The sequence below is a fragment of the Hippoglossus hippoglossus genome, chromosome 10 (assembly GCF_009819705.1).
Source record: "Hippoglossus hippoglossus isolate fHipHip1 chromosome 10, fHipHip1.pri, whole genome shotgun sequence".
NCBI classification, from domain to species: Eukaryota; Metazoa; Chordata; class Actinopteri; order Pleuronectiformes; family Pleuronectidae; genus Hippoglossus; species Hippoglossus hippoglossus.
This window is the reverse complement of record NC_047160.1, coordinates 6,372,577-6,390,367: the sequence shown is the minus strand read 5'-3', so window position 1 is coordinate 6,390,367 and position 17,791 is coordinate 6,372,577. Positions and strand designations below refer to the sequence as shown.

Here is a 17,791-nt window from a genome sequence, read left to right as displayed (position 1 = left end):
CACGCACGCACGCACGCACGCACGCACGCACGCACACACACACGCACGCACACACGCACGCACGCACGCACGCACGCACGCACACACACACACATGTCTTGGTTAGTTAGATATTTCAAAGGGGATTTCTACTTAATAAAAATCCATTTCTGGCTCCACAGGATGCTGATCCCACAGAGAGAGCGAGAGTTTGAAGAAGTGAGAGGGAGAGGGGAAGACAGCAGGAGAAATAATTTGACAGTGTTTGAGACACTGAGATCACAGTGTACCAAACAGGGGGGACTCTCTGAGCTCATTTCTGGAAAAAAGAAGAAAAGTTGGAGTCTGAGGAGATTGTGTAAAGCATTTTCATTACAAAATCTCTGAATTAATGTCTGTCACCTTACATTAGACTTGTAGTTCTCACTATCACAGTCTGTGTTGGATTCATTCTAAAAGAACTCACACACAGCTGTAATATTTGACTTTTGCTTCAGTGTGTTGATGAAACATATGTCCTTGGTACTTTGAATTCTGTCCATCGTTTTTTGACATTAGACAAAAGCACCTAAGCTCCAACATTTCCCACATCACTTACTAACAGCGCTGTTGTAAATCGTTTGGTCATATAACCTGTGAGGAACATTAAAATGTAATCATTGCTGCCCCAGATAATATGTTGATACCAAAGAAAGACCAACTGGTGAAATAAAGTAAAAAAGTGAATAAAGTGGAAGCATCCTCCTCCTTAGTGTTTTAGTACCTTTCAGCTCGTTGTTTTGGTTATCAACCTTGTGTCCAGTAGCAAACAGCAAACACACAAAGTTCCTGACTAGCTGGTGAACACAGCGGAGCATTTAGCCACCAAAGAGCCGGAGGCAGGAGAGCTGCAGGTGCTGGAGGTGAGTAAATATTGCATCTTCATCCATCATGTGGCCAAAAACATTACTCGACATGAATGCTAGTGTTAACCCCTCTCCGTTGTTTGGTGACAAGCCTGGCACATAGATGTCGTGGAGGGGATCAAAAACGGTAATAACACTGCTTTAAAATTGTCTCGCTTGTTTTTGAGAGTTTATTTGTACATCTAGAAATGTCTTACAAGTAACTAGACAAAAAGATTTAGTGACCAAAATGCAGTTCTGACAACTAGTAGCAGTGATGTAATGAAACATTTTTACATTCACCATCATTATACTGGTGCAGGTGGAAACAGGACTCAATTTTCATTCTCATCCCTTCATTCTTAAAGGCAAAGCAAAGGCATTTGAATCTTCTTTATTAGGATGAAATGCTTTTCTTCTGATACTATCATGATAGTTGGGTACAGACAATATTGCCTGAGATTTCTAAGTATTGTCATTTGTTGGTTTCTTATTGATTACCAGACCATGGGGGGGAGACTTTATGAGACCATGTATATAACGAGTCAAATGTTCAAAGCATGTCATTCAGTCTTTGAATGTCCACACAATCTTTGCTATAAACTTTGTGGCATGGTCTTAAGTTATACAGTCATATAAAGAACTGTAACAACAATAAAGTACAGCCATATAAAGTTGATTGAAGTACTTTTATAAATTTAATTAAAGTCTTGTCATAGGATAATGAAATGAATCAAAGCAGAACCACTGGTGCTCTTATTGTGAAGCACCCGGTTCGTCTCGGGCAGGAATCGTTCATGTAGTTGCTGTGATCTTAAGCTTCCAGTCAACAAACAACAGCTGGTTATTAGTAGTGAGCTGTAAGTAGTTAGCAACTGTTACTGATCAATGTCCACGTTAAACAGGAGGATTGGTTAACCTCCAGCAGCCGTTGGAACAAACAAAAACCTCTGCAGTTTACTAGCTGAGAGTTATTACACTACTTCAGTGTAAATAATAAATACAATTTCGAGTAAATCGGCCATTTTTTTCAATCGTTAAGTGAATCAATATTTTATGCCACAATTGTATATGACCAGTGTACCGAGGTAGATTGTCTTTTTTCATCTTGTATAGCTGTTTCTTTGCCACCATTGTGTGCAACGAGAATAAACAATACCAGGAAACACAGTAAGCTTCACACACAGGCTTTAACAGCACTGACCTGGGGCGACAACACAGGTGGTTCCATTTCCCTGCTAATATCCTCCTGGTCTGTGCAGGCCCTTACACTGGTGGCCTTGCAGCCTCAGGCCTTAACTTCTCCAAACTTTGGTTTATCTTGCTCTTCCTGTTATTTTTTGGTCCATGAAAACACAGGGACACAGACATTTAGGTGACCGTCCCCCCCCCTCTGTCACATCTTCTCTCCCTCTGCTCTACCTCTCCCTCCCCACCAGTCCCTCTCCATCACTCACACCTTTCTCCATCAAGGTTGCAAACAAAAGCCGATTACCATATTCATGAGGCCGCCCGATGACAAATGAAAGGGAGGGCGAGGGAACGAACAAAATCCATTCTTTATCGTGCTTTCATCGCATATCGATCCTCCTTTCACCTGCAATTATTCTCTCAATTCCTTTGATGCACTTTCTCCTTTCTCTAAACTGCATTTTCTCTAAAGTGTCCCTCCATTTCCTCGCTGTCTGATGTCTGTCAGCAGCCTGTTTAAATCAAGGCTACCAAGAGAGATTTGTGTGTGTGTGTGTGTGTGTGTGTGTGTGTGTGTGTGTGTGTGTGTGTGTGTGCGTGTGTGCGTGTGTGTGATTTTGCACATTATGACACTGATTGAAAGGCTAAACACATTGCTCTGTATTATGTAGTCTGGTTGTGCATTGTGAAACAATATGTACATGTGTTGACAGTGATAAAGAGGCGTCTCAGATACTCCCACAATACAACAGTCTTATTGGCCAGTGTGTCTATTTGTGTGTCTCCTTCCTTCCTTCCTACCTTGTCACCCTTTTCCCTTGTAAATCCCAACTTTTCTTCTTTCTTCGTTCTCTGTGTTTACTTCCTTTCTCCACCTTTCAGGCTTCTTTTACTTTATTCCTCTGTTTTCTTTGTCCCCCCTGACGTTCTATCCTCTCTCTTCCCTTATTTCTACTCGATCCGTTCTTCACTTTTCCTCTGCTGACACTTTGTTCTCAGCTATTTTCAGCAGTTTCTTCCTTTCTATTTCTTTGCCTTCACAGTTTTTTTTACTTACTCTCATTACTGTGTGGCCATGCATGGCTCTAGGGATGGCAGTCTTGGTTGGTTGGTCCATTGGATGAATTTGCCATTATAATTTTTTCACAGTCATACATGCTCCCGAGTGGATGGAGTCGACTGACTTTGATGAAGCTTTTCACTTTTAAAGTGAAATCTACTAAACTAATTGGTCCAAATTCTGGGGCAGAAATTCATGGTGCCCAGAAGTTGTATCCTAATGTATTTTCATCAATAATATTATAATCCATCCAATATTCTTACAATGATTTTAGAAAGCAATCTTTTACTGCTGGATCCCACCAATGGTAATGTTCTGTACTTTGAATGACAGGCAGCATGGTGCAACTCCACTGGACAAGTTCAATAAATTAACCTGTGCTACATATGTACCATACTGTATATATATATACCATACAGGTTGATGCTACTACTTCCTAGTTTTCCTAGTGGATTTTAGCTATAAATAATGTTTTCTCCTACCTTCCTGCCCTGTTTCCAACCCTTTTCTCCCTTTGCCCCATTTTTATCTACCATCATCCTTAACAATGTCCTACCGTCACAACTTCCTCCTCTCTTTTGTTACTTGCAACCCTTTCTAAACTCTTTTTGTTTCCTTCCCTTTCACTTCTTCCCTTCTCCTTTCCGTCTTCCCATTATCTTTATATTTTCCTGAGGCCTTCCCCTTCCTCCCTTTACTACTGTCAAATTCAATCCAAATAACTATCTTTATTCGTTAAGAACTTAATTTGTGTACAAGCTTCAGTGCTTATTGTCCACATAAGATGCATCTACTTTCAACATCCAGCATATGATATCCTGTAACTGCCACCAAGTAGGGCAAACAATAATAAGCACCATGGTGCCCATCAGCACACCACCTGCCCTGAGGTACCCACTTATGCCCCGGCCACACTGGGTGTATGTGTGGTAAGTGACGGCAGCGTTGCTGATCTGCTGCGTCTCACACACGTCTGCTGTTCACACAGGGAGCTTGCCTGCTGCGGAGCTGCTACGTGAAGTTACCTGGTATCACAACCGTATTTCCTCGAATGAAAGAAGGTCTGTGTACTCAACTAAATGCCAGGACTCTATGGTTTGAAGCCGTGCGTCTTCGGGTCGTAAAATAACAATAAAAACCTTGTTTATAACAAATGAATGGATTCAGTCAAAGAAACGCTGGAATGCTTTCATTTTTGAAACGTCTTAAGGAAGTGTTGCAAATATTGGTGTTTGTGACAGATTCGACAGATGAGCATGGAAACTGAGACGCGTGGCTCCCACAGGCAGTATGGCCGCTCTCACCTGACAACCTGTGCGCCAAAATCAAAAGCAAACTTTAAGGAAACTTAAATGCAAAGCAAGATGCTCTCCACCTGTCACCATTACATCACTATCACTGTTTCTACCTTCCCTTGTCTCATCATGTGTCACTCCTATATTTTGAAATATTTCACATGTCAAATTTTATTTTTGCTTTAAATATTGTATAATAGATAATTCACAAAACATTCACCAACATGTACATTCACTTTCTTTCTCACATCCCTTTACCTTTCCTCCTTCACTGGTTTCTGCTCCCCACAGTTTTTCTATCCACTTTAATCCATCTTAAACCTTCTCACCACTTTCCATTTAAGCACCAGTACTTCAGCTTTTATTACAGAGTCAAGGTTTTTATCACTCTCAAGTGGGCAAGCAAAAATAAATGAATGAATCGTTATGTTATTTTTTCAGATAAGATGGAGCTATTGTGCTGCATTGTTCTGCTCTGAATTACATGGCTGAATATGACAAGCAACCTCAAACACAACTTGTCTCTCTCAAGAAAGAAAATCTGAAATATAAAGACCTTTCTTGCATTCATTTCACCCTGTGCCCCTCCCACCTCACGTTATCGCCGTGTGACAGTTTGAAAGGGAATAATGACATGATGCACCACCACTTTAAAGCACATGAACGAAAAGACTCAGCGAGCTGAAAGACAAAGACAAAGGGACAGTTAGAAATATGGGGAGCGGCAGAGGGAAGACAGACAGATGGAAGGGAAGCGAGATAGAGGGAGACACCTTGCGGGGACAGAGGAAGACAGACGTAGAGAGATAAATGCGATGGCGGAAGAAGCAGACAGAGACAGACAGAGAAAGAGAGACAAGAGGGGAGAGAGAAGAAAAAGATAGAAAGCCTGCCTCCCCCTTATCTTACCCTGCCATTCAACCTCACACTGACACTTAATACTCTTGTGTGTGTGTGTGTGTGTGTGTTGAGTTGCAAAAAGTATCTGTGCATATTTTGTTGTGCAACATTAGATCTTTGAACTTTTTTTGTTTTGTAGTTTGTTCGAATTGTATTTGAAGCAGCGTCCATGGTTTACAGCTCTTGTTACGGAAGTAAGTTTCCCTTTCACTTCTTGGAACTTGAAATCTTGGAAAACAAGAAAAGGGACAAGGTACAAATTATTTTAAGAGTGAAGGAACTACGCATCCCATAAACCATTGGGATTCATCAATTTCCAATGACTTAAAATAGAGTTGCAATATATTTTAGTTTGTGTCTTGTGTATATAGCGTTTCACAGTGTATAGTATTGTAACCTAGTAGTGTAATGTTAGCGTTGTTAACATGTTAGAAAGAGATATCATGGTTGCTCTGTAAATGTTAGGCAGCACAACCATCCGGTCATAGCCTGCATGATCTTGCATTTGTTGCAAAGATTTCCATGGTAACAGTGAGCTCCACCAATCAGAGTTGTCGCTATAACAACTGAGGATTGTAGGTAGTGTAGTACACTTTTCATTACACAATCTTAGCTTGTGGTCAGTCTACCTCGGAAGATTAAAATATTATGGCTGATAATCAAAATCTCTATTCAGAAAATGCGTTGGATTTAACCACACTGTGGAGCTCTATAGAAGACATTAAAAGAATATCAAAAGTGAATGTTCTGACAGTTGATTGATGTGGTTAGTTTCGGGTTATGTATGAATTGGTCATGATTAAGGTTAGAGACAAGGTTTGGGTTAGGCTGTCCACAATGAACAAAAGTCATTGTAAAGTCCTAATAAGAATGGCTGCACAAACTTGTGTGTGTGTGCATTGGATTTTCATGAGGCTGTAATTATCACATGTACAATATGTTGCCCACAAACGCACTTGTGTGCATCTGTGTGTATGTTTCCATGGTGGTTATTTAATCTGCCAGACAACTTGGCGTGTCATCAGCAAATAAACACTGACAGCTCAGGTTTATATCCTGTTATATTAGAGTTCACTCATTCACATACACACACTGTGTTAGATTTGTACCCATATGAAATGACATCAGCCATTAGAAGGTTAGCTTAGCACAACAAAGACTGGGGACAGGAGCTAACAGCTAGCCCTGCTAAAGCTCTAGTTAACCAGTTTTATCTTCTGTATAGCTTTACATCGAACTGTTTGTGGGACTATTTTATGGCAAATAGCAAAACTTCTAACAAGTTTGAGAGACTAAACATTAAGCTGGCTAATTTACATACATACTTGCATTTTTAGGCTGACCTATTTTTTTTCTGTGCTTTGGAAAAACAAAAACAATAAAACATTCATTTGGGAACCATACAAACATTTTTTACTGTACCTTATTTAGATTTTCATAAATAATATTGCAGATCTGTTATCGTCCACACAGTCTTAGAGGAAATATCTTCAATAAGTGTTTGTTTCAGTATATGATACATACTTATGAAGAGCTCTGTATGAAATTGTGATGGTTGATGTGATGCATTGTGGGTAGACATGATTTTACTCCTTATTTTGCGGCACCGAAGGGACGTGGGGACGTAGAGACGTAGGGATCACACTTCCTGTTTCAAACAGTTTCTTTTAGTTTCTTAATACCAACTTCTCTGTTGGACATTTGTACTCAACTCATCAGTCAGAGTTCAGGACCATACTGAGCCAGGTTTAGTAATAGCAGTTGTTACACCCACACACTTCACAGTTACTGAACCATGCTGAGGGGATGAGAGAGTAGATGGAGATGGAGAGTTTCTCTTGGGGACGGATATCGACAGACAGACAACATAAACGTTTAACAGTCCAGCAATTAGCCTTGCCTCACTGACTTTAAATGTGACTGACTTTTAGGGGCCGGAACATTAGAAAGACAAATCACTGAGGGTAAATGAGGAATCCTAACAATGGGTTGAACTTGTGATGAATTACAGGAATGTACCAGAGTGCTGGTTTCTAAATCAAATTCTGTTTAATCTCAGTGAAATTGCATCGCTGATGTGAAAGCTTGCATTTAGTAAATACAGTTTGGGAAATTTATCTAGTGTGAAAAAGACCTTTATTTTGGGGATATTGTCCTCATGTTATAATTGACAATTGTCATCCTGGTTATAATAATTTGTACTGGATATGATTTTAGCATTTAATAAATCTTTACTATAAACAAGCTTAATGCGCAGTCAATCTTCCCTGACTGAACAAATGATATCTGCATTAAAAAACGTAAAAAAACCTTCCTCTCCTCATAAACAGTCTCCCTGACTGTATTCAAGCTATTAGCATTCAGAAACTGTAAATAAGTTGAATAAGCAATAAAAATGGCAGGAAATAAATCAAGAGAATTACAAATGTGGTTATTAGAATGAAGATTGCACTTAACCCAAGACTGGAACTGTAGCACAAACCCTAATCTTATTGCTAGTTAGACAGACATTTAGATGTATTTTGATAATATATTTATTCTAAGTCTATTTAGACTCTAACAGTTAATAGTACTGATAGTATTGAATGTGCTTTACCCACCAACACACTTCTTACACTATAAGGTTATAAAGGCTGCATTTATTAGTGCTATAACTGCTCAATCAGCACAAATCTTTCTTCTGTGTTTTACAATTCATATCATGAATCAATCTTTAATTATGAGCTCTTTTTTGTCTATTGCCTGTAGCTCACATCAGTAAAATAACAATGAGCTTGATAAATTGTGTTTATAACCTACAGCAGTATGGAATAATCACTAAAGCAGAGGCGAGAGAGGGGAAAGAAAAGAAAAGGGGAATAAAACAGAAAAAAAAATGAAATGAAATGAAAGGGAACCAACATTGAAAAGCCAAGAGAGAATCAAGGGATGAGGAAGAGAAGAAAGAAAAGAGGATGTGAAAGGAGAGGAGAGGAACACAGTGGCAGAGGAGAAAAGGAAAGATGAGGAAAATGAACAACACAACTGTGGTTGCTGATGTAAATCTCCCTCAGGTTAAAACAAGATGATAATTAAAAATGTACCGCAGGGTCACGCTGTGACTGTGTGTGTGTGTGTGTGTGTGTGTGTGTGTGTGTGTGTGTGTGTGTGTGTTTTCATACTATGTGTCTTTCTGTGTATATTATTATTGTAGGTGTGTGTGTGTATGTGTATGTGTATGTGTATGTGTATGTGTGTGTGTATTTGGGGTTTAGATTGCGGCGCCCATTAAAAGGTGTCCCTGCTGCAATCAGTGTACAGAGGCCTTAGGGCCTATTTGTTACTACATCAATCTAGCTTTAATGGAAACACACAGCACAAGAACACACACAAACACACACACTCCCACACACACACATACACACACATCCACGCACGTACATCCGCCTACAGTGCTAACATTGTGAGAGAGACTGCAGAACAGCAGGCCACACACATGAATACACGCACATTTGCAATACACACACACACACACACACACACACACACACACACACACACACACACACACACACACACACACACACACACACACACACACACACACACACACAGCTGGTAAAGAAGCAACCCAACTGGGCCCCACAACAGCAAACACACACTGTTTAGTACACAAGATAATCCTAATGAGATTTCTTTTGCTTCAGTTTATAAATTCTGTGTATTTCTTTTCAGCAAATCTTTATAAGACCTTCATAGGTTTTTGTTCACATTTCAGACATTTTTTTCTGTTATACCAATGCTAAAACAAGTTTTGAGGTTCCTGTCCATTGCAGATCGAAATATATTTTCCTCTAAATCTGAAAATCACCCAGTGAAGATGAATCAAAGGGAGAGGACCACATTTGAAAATGTCTTGGTTGTGACTGTCTGTCAGTTTCCATCAGTAGATAAGACACTGCTGCAGCGAGTCCTGTGCAGACTCTGTAAATGTTTTAGCACAATGTAAATTGGATTGAGTGCATATCTGCTCATAAGTCACTGTTAATCGCTGACTAGAGGAGATAAAAGAACAAAAACACAGCAGGACTGGAATGGGTAGAGCTCAGACAGGCCAGCAGAGCAGCCGGGTGCTCACAGAGACACCATCTTAGCTGTCTGACCCAAGACAGCAAACCACCGGGAGCTTCAGGACTGCTGCTCAACTGAACCTGACCTCTAACTTCTATATAGACAGAGGCTGTGTCTGCCCAGGATTTGCTAAAGGATCTCTTTGCTAAACCTGCAGGAACCTTGCCAGCTGATGGAGGGATTTTGGCACAGTGACCACAGTCAGAATTGCACATCATGTGACTCCCACGAGCCCCAAAGGAGTTTTTCTCTACACATGAATCATTACAAAAGACATTAGAGTCAGGGAAGTTATCCAACACAGTCAGAGAAGACCTCAACTATCACCAGGAATTACATTTATATTGAGCTATTCTGCACCTCGAGATTATATCTGATGTCAACACTCAGGAATTACTGGATCCTCTATGTTGTGAGGCTGAATGTAAAGTGGGTAGTTTTACCATCACAATCAAATTGGTCAGATTCCAACTTTAACCACAGTTTCAGAGGCAGATCTAGGATCTTTCTAAATCTGGGGCCATAAAGGGGGCACAATTTACACAGAGGGGCCAATATGTCCAACATCCATGTACAATATCCTGATTCATTGTTTACTCTTGTTGCTCTATAGCTAGCTGAGCAAAGCCACAAAATATAGAAAATAAAGAAATCTGAAAAAATTGTCATATTGATTGTTTGCATTGATAGAGTGACTCTTTTTAAAAGACAACTGAAAGGACAGGGGCACTTCAGGGGCTAATCAGATATCAGCCTGTGCCCCCTGGCCCCGCCCCCACGCAATTTATATATCATAATAATCATAATCATCCCTAACCATAACCAGGGTTTGAATTACGGGGGAGCTAAAGGTAGCTTGGCTCCCCTGAAAAAGTCACAAGCTCCCCTGAAAGCCTTCCCTAAGATGTTCAAGGGGAGCTAAAAAAATGTTTTCACTTTTATGTCACAAACTATATTTTATTTTACACACATTAAGGTTCCTGAAATAAAATAAAATGTTTATTAAATATGTCATTGTTGTGCATTTGCCATGCACAGATATTAAGGAAAACCTGTTTTAAAAAATTTAAAAATAAATATATAGACAGGTAGACAGGGGAAAGAGAAGTGACATGCAACTTATGTCCCCTGGCTGTGGCGTGAACCTTTCGACATTACAGTGTTATATCGTTAAGCTACCAAGGCGTACCAGAAAGAAAGAAATCTTAAAATGTTGGCACTGGCTATTTAAAGACAATTTCAATAAGTGTAAACACAGATTTTTCAGAGGCACTTCATATGAACATTCTTGTCTGATAATAGACAAGCCCAAAACTATGAAAGCCAAAGAAATGATCTGGGCTGTGTGGGAGTTTACTAAGCTTTACTAGATGTTACTGCAGTATTTCTCGTAGTACACTAATTATGTTTAAATTTAAGGTATAATTCATTTCAATTATTGTACATTAAATCCAGTAGTTCATTTAAGTTTTTATATTTTCTGATCTGTGCACTTGTCACTTGGTCTTTCACCGTGGGAAACCTTCAGTGCAGCACCGACAGACAGAAGAGAGATCAAGGTAGAAGTAAAGTTCGTCCACGCCAAACGCTCCTCCTCAGAAATATCATGCCATTGTCAGGGCTATGGTAGCTATGGAGACACCTGAACAATGACTGATCTGCTTTGGCTTCTTTTTCGTCTCTGCTACAAGTTTCTGATGTCAGTTGGGACAGGGTTTTGAGAGTGAAGACCACTTGGAGAAAATTGAAACACACATTTCTAGCAAACTACTTCCTGCACCGACCCCGACTCACTATTCTCTTAACTGAAGGATGTAAGTGTGGCAATGAAATAGAAATATGTCATATTCAATAATAATAAGGTGGACGTCTATCACATCCAACTGTCACCTGCCTCCATCGCAACACAGGTATGAGGTATAAGTATGTTTTCTTTTTATACTTTAAGCAGGGGTGACATCCAGCTCTGAACAATAAATCAAAACCTACGCTGCAGGTGCCTCCTGCTCGACTCCTGTTAAACCCTTGCACCAAGTCAGTTTCCAGCTTCGGGGTTCATTTATGGCTGAAGGTCAAGCGAGGGTAGCACTAGGGCTGTTCAGGGACAGTGAAATATTGAAGTGTCCATAGCAGTGTTCCAGAAAGGCACAGTGATGCCCAAACACCACGAAAATGAACACTTCACAAAAAAGATGGAGACATTTTTAAAATGAGGACCTCAAGCGTGACCACTTTAATCCAAGAATAAATAAATAGAGAGGAGGTGTTGGTTCTTACCAGGCGTGATTTCTATCGCTGTGTCTTGCCTCTCTGGGGGGAAAAGGACCTTGGGAGGCTGCGTGGTTTGGAGAGCTGAAAGACAAACAGAGGGACAGGTTAATTATAAGGGCAAGAGTAAGTGGGAGTTTTAAACTAATGAGCTTTGCCTCTGGTGGACATAGACATCACATTATTAGCTCATCCCTCCCCACATAACACTTCTGACATCCATAAACCACAAAGGTAAAGGAGAAGCCCACTTTATCTCTCAATTCACAGCACATTCCTCACATCCATACAACTCTTAATATGTATCAGTAAGCATGTCTTAATTCTTGATTAAGAAGTAATAACTTCGAGAGTTTCATTCACTCACTGTAGCGAGTAACACCGCTGATTGTCAAAAGGTCTTTGTCTTCTCATTTAAAACAAAACACAAAGACATTTTTTAAGATTGTAGTTCTGAGGTTTGGTTTGGCGAAGACGACGGGCTCTGGATGTGGCTGTAGAACTACACAGCTACAGTGTTCGGTGAGGAAAAGTCCCTGTAACCGATTGACCTTGTCGCACTGACTGATCACCTTCCTACAGCATCACAGAGCCACAAATAAAGAGTGTCACACCTACTAGACACCTCACATCATGTGTTTTTATGTCTCTGTGCGGACAAGATGTCTGACTTTGTTTCCACTCTGATGAGCAGCAGACACTCTGCCGTAAACCAAAGCAAGTTTCAATGGACTCTGACCGCCTGATTGCTGTTTAACACCTTTCCCCTCACTACCTCCAAGAAAAGTCCCTGATTTGTTTCAGTATTTCCATTATTCCTTTAAAGCTGAGAGTAGAGCACTTGCAACTTGTTCTGTGTTTATAATTGAGAAGATATAGAAATTATATATCACCTGATCATCTTGATATACTGACCATTTTAAAGCATTGGCGCACATAGTGGAAATGCAGTACTGCATTCATCAAGCTTAATGGAAAGTGTCAAAGAACAAAATTGATGCGATTAATGAAAAATTGGCTTTGACTAAAAACAGCATGGAGCTACGCCCCTTTTAGACTTCCTAGCAATGGTTGGAAAGCCTGTAGCTTGGTTGAGACTAAAACATTTCAACAACTATCGGATGGTTTGCCATGAAATCTGGATGCAGACATTCATGGTCCCAAGATGATGAAGCCTAAATGATAAAAGGCCTGCATTTAAATTGAGCATTTCTTTTTGGATTTGCCTCTTAATACTCATGCACACACAAACGTCTACATACTGATGGAAACAAGCTACCAGGCACGGTGCTGGTCCAACCACAATGAGCAATTCAGTGTCTTGTCCAGTGTCTTACCCAAGGACGATTCGACAGGTGGACTAGAGGAAGCAGGGATTAAACAGCCAACCCTGTGATTCGTGGACAACCTCCTCCACCTCCTGATCCTCAGCCACTTTGTGCCTTCCTATGTCATTAGTCATCCTAATGACTTTGGTGATTCTCTCATTTTTCCTGTGGCATTACCTTGAGGTTGGCACTTTCAACTGTTCATGAGATTTAGTGAGACATGCATGGACCCCTTGGGTGAACTGTAACAACTGTGTTGATGCCTTCATCTTTCATCTAGTGCCATCGTCAGGTCGGACTTTTTATTTCTCCAAAAATTATCAATTAGTGCAAATGCTATGTAAATAAAGTTTCCCCATTTTCTTCTTTTTGTTCACAAATTTTAACTTAATAATCTCAACCAATATTTTTAACAATAAAACATATATTAACAACTGAACAACTTTAACACCTACTTTTCTTTCTTTTTCTCTTATATCACATCCCACTTTTCTTGCTCAGTCGGTCCTGATGCAGACCGCGGTCCGCCTATTAGTGACATTCTATATATTGTGCCTGGTAAACATTAACATCCAGAGCATGTTAGCTTACTGACGTTTCCAGCAATTAGCCCAAAGCACAGCTGTGGCTCAGTGGAGACTCACAGACAACATGGCTGTCATCTAGTTTTAACCTCATTGTCAAGCACAAAAATGTCTGTCAGTGGTAAAATGATGCCACTTGAAAACTGTCATCAGTTTGATCTTTCGTTAAACATTAGAGATCAGTCACCGAAATGATTTTACTGTCAGATGTTTTGGGAGGGGAGATTTGCTCAAGCTGCTAGATAAAGGGTGCGATCAATTTGAAAATGAACATTTGCATTGACAGGAAGTTGTAATGCTCTGAAGTGTGTTCACATTACGATGAGTCAGTATCCCTCCGCAGTTCTCTGTGTAACTATTGGTCCACTTGTCAACGTATTTCACACTAACACGCACATTAACAAAGGTGTGAGTGTTTGTATTAGTGTCGAGTGAGACATACAACTGATTCATTACTCTGACTGACAGTGTCCCACATTGGTCTAAATGCTCTCTGAGTTTCTCAAGGTGAGAAGAAGAATCATCCTATTGATGAATATTTTTCTTTGCTTCCTTGTTTTTCCGCTTTTTCCTCCAATCGCTCCGTCAATCTCTCGGTCATTCGATCCCGGTCTCTGTTTCTCTGATAAGTCTGAAAATGTCATTTGCATTCTGAAGGTTCCTGCTGCACCCTTTAAAGATTAATGAGACAACCCTTCACCTAGACCTACAACTGTCCTGTTCCGTCCTTTATTATCATACTGCACCTTTCCAGTTTCATTTCTTTCCCCCGTGTAGATTTTTATTTTGAAAATGTCATTTCATGCAAGAGAAGACTGTTTAAGTCTGGATATGTGTGATGTTTATTGGGGGTACACAGGTGTATTTGCGTGCACCTGCCTGCTATTTGGCGACTTAACTTGACTGTGTCACAGTCGCAGAGGAGGCACAGTAGGAGTTGTGTCAAAGTGATTAAGTACTGGTGCAGTGCGTCTCTCCTACATAGATCCATGTCTTTATCAAACGACACACACAACAAGCAAAGAAAAGTTTGCCTTGCTGTGTTGTGCTACTTAGGTAAATTGTTTGCTCAGATAGACAGAAACGTCCCCATAGCAACACCACTGGCTACAAAATGACCAAAAAATCAACCAAAAACACCAGATGCACCAAAGACATGTGCCACTAATTCACAAAAGCCAGCTTTCTGAAGGAAGATTGTGTGTGTGTTTGTGTGTATGGGGTCTGTGTTAACCTGAATAAAAATCTGAATATCAAAAGGTGTGTGGTGAAAGGAGGATAATGATGGGGTTGCTGTTTACTGTGAGCTCACAGCACACTGCACCGCAAACACAATCATGCATTGAGATCTTTGAACTTTTCATAATGGTAGCTTTTCTTGAAAATTACAGTTCACTGTTGATGTGTTGCTGTGTTTGTGTCGAGGTCTGGTTGTGCGGGGGAAGCTCCATTTGTTGGACTTCTCCCATGTTTGAGGAAACATGGATATTAGACGAGGCAATGGATGAATACAAATATAGGAAGGGAAACTGATAATTTACACAAAGTTAAATATCTGCTGAAGTTTAAAAGCTGTACCATTCAATATGTTTTTGCCAAGTTGGTCCAATGAATGAAGCTGAAATGCAATATTGTAATCCCGTTATTTTAACAATGAATATTAATAGTCATTGTCCATTAACAAAGCCAGCATCCATTAGAATAGACTGTAGAACTAGTTGAATATACATTTTTCTGCCAGTTACATTTTGGTCTCTAACATTTAAAAACTGCAGCTGGCTCTTCAGCTGCCAGATGCTCCTCCGTGTTCACCACATGGTTACTAACTTTGTCTGTCTGTTGTTTGGTGCTGAACAGGTTTGTCGGATTTAAATAACTGGGTGAAAACAGCTGCTTGCTGTAAATTGATTGATGAGAATAGTTACTAGCTGCAATTTCTGATTTTTCTAATTTCGTGTTTTCAAATGTCTCTTTTTGTCCAGTAAATAAAACCCCAGAGATATTCGGTTTAATACGAAACATTGAAAAAGGGTTCAAATAAATGATCAAATTCTTCTCAATTAATTTCCTGTGGACTAACTAATGGATCATTCAACTTTCATCATTTCAGCCCTAAATATCAATAATGTAATAAGAATTTCTCAAGGTACGTGCACCCATGTGCTCTAACCATTCGGCTATCAGGTCAGCCAAGCAAATCTTACTTCCTTAACAGGGCCCTTCTTTAGGAAAAGGAAGATTACCCAGTGACCCAAATGATGAGAAATAGTAGTTTTATTAAGAGGTCCCTGGAAAACTTTGTGAGTTGTTGTTAACAGCAAGATATAAAATTAATATTTATTGCTGGAATAAATCAAGAGTGCATTACAATTTGACAGTCAAATCTAGCAACTGCCCACAACAAATCCCCTCTTTGGCATTAGAAAAGATATTATATATGTTTCTATTTAAAAAAAGCTTAGCACCAGACCTGACATGATCTACATCCAGACAATGTACATTGACCATACAACACAACACCAGATTACAAAGACTTGAACTGCAGTGCTGCTCCATATGCACTTTGTTAGGTAGTGTGATGCAGTCCAGCACATTAGGTCAGAAAAACAGCCAGTTTGTTTTCCTGCTCCGCTCCTATACTGCAATGATTACTGGGGATATAAATCTATTGAATTTAATGTTGTAATGCGTGTCATCAGAACCTCACTATGAACGTAATTAGCGACACAAAGTTTGGTCTGACAACTTTTCTGTGATTTCAGAACACGTTGATTCCACGTGCACCATCCTGAGCCGATCAATTCGGCTGTCCGGGTGCTCGGAGCAGATTTAAACAAACACTGTTGTGTTGCAGACTTTATCTCCACAGATGGAATGAATCTAGTTTGTGTGCGAGACCAAATGTAGCCTTTTTCCATTTAAAAATCCCAAGAGTGTTAGATCCACAGCATGAGAAAGGTTTCCATTTTAACAGAAGCCAAAAGGACATTACTTAACATTTAAAACTATATTCAAAGTGACTGTATATCACCATTTACTCAGCATGATGGCTATTATTCCTGTAATTTGGCCTTAACTGTTTCGTACTGCAGATGGACTGACCTCAGCATTTTAAGGATCACTTACATTTTGACCTTTTGCAGCATTCTGCTCAGTGAACCTGCAAAACACATTGTGTCTCATCTGAACTTTGACACAATGGACATTCTATTTTTGCCACGGGGGGAAAATCTTTCCTCATTTGAGAGAAATGTATCATCTCTGTAGAAAGCTTTGCACACAGAAAAAAAGATGTCAGAGCTGTGGCTTTTTAGAAATAATGTCACAACTGATAAATATGCTGGAGAATGTAAAAGCTTAGGTCAGGCGCTATTTAGGATCACAAAGAAGAAGAAAAAACTTCACACTTTAAGAACTTTGCAGTTTTTTTTTTTTATACAAACATGTTGTGTGTGTGTCTTTACCCTCAAGCAAACCAGTTGAATGTGTTTTCTTCCTCAATCATTTTACCATTTGCTGCATTATCATATATGAATTAGATTTAAAAAATTGGCAGAAATTAATATTGGACCACCAGCAGGCTTGTGTGCGTGTGTGTATTTTCATGTGCACAAGAGAAAACTGGCAAAACACTGTACTATCTCTTTGTTGGTCGCTTTCCACCACCTCAAGAGTGCATCCATTGGAGCTCAGATGGACAGAAGTGTAATTGTTTTTGCCATATGTTTTTGTTATTGCTATTTGTTATTTGAACAAGGTGGGTGCTGGATGATACAAACAACAACTGGGTTGGTCTGAAACCAGCAAAGACGCTCAGTGTTTGCGTGGCCCTGAAAATCTGAGCCCAGGACCTTGTATAAAGTATCAAATCTAAAAGTACTCTTTCCTGTCAGATGTTAAAATGACAATATATGCTTTTATTATGTAAGCAGCATTTTAACTGGAATACTTGGTGAACTTGGACCTAAAGATAATTATTATAATAGTAAGCACCGTCACAGAATGAAGGTTTCCAGTCTGAATCCCAGTTTGGACGGGGTCTTTCTTAGTGGAGTTTGCATATTCTCCCCATGTTGCTGTGTGTTTTCTCTGGGTCCTCCTCCCACAGTTCAAAGACATGCATCTAGGGCTTAGGTTGATTGAAGATTGTAGAATGATAGGTGTAATGTGGCAATGGCTCCTGTTTACCCCC

At 39.8% G+C, this 17,791-nt stretch overlaps 1 protein-coding gene across 5 annotated transcripts in view; it reads right to left on the bottom strand.

Moving 5' to 3' along the window:
• The window catches only part of il1rapl2 (interleukin 1 receptor accessory protein-like 2), a 373,733-nt gene that overhangs the window by 45,874 nt on the left and 310,068 nt on the right, over window positions 1-17,791 (bottom strand). For all 5 annotated transcript variants that reach the window (XM_034597454.1, XM_034597453.1, XM_034597457.1 and 2 more), the window contains one exon: window positions 11,697-11,771. In XM_034597454.1, coding sequence (XP_034453345.1) covers window positions 11,697-11,771 — 75 coding nt within the window. The remainder of the gene's footprint in view (window positions 1-11,696; window positions 11,772-17,791) is intronic.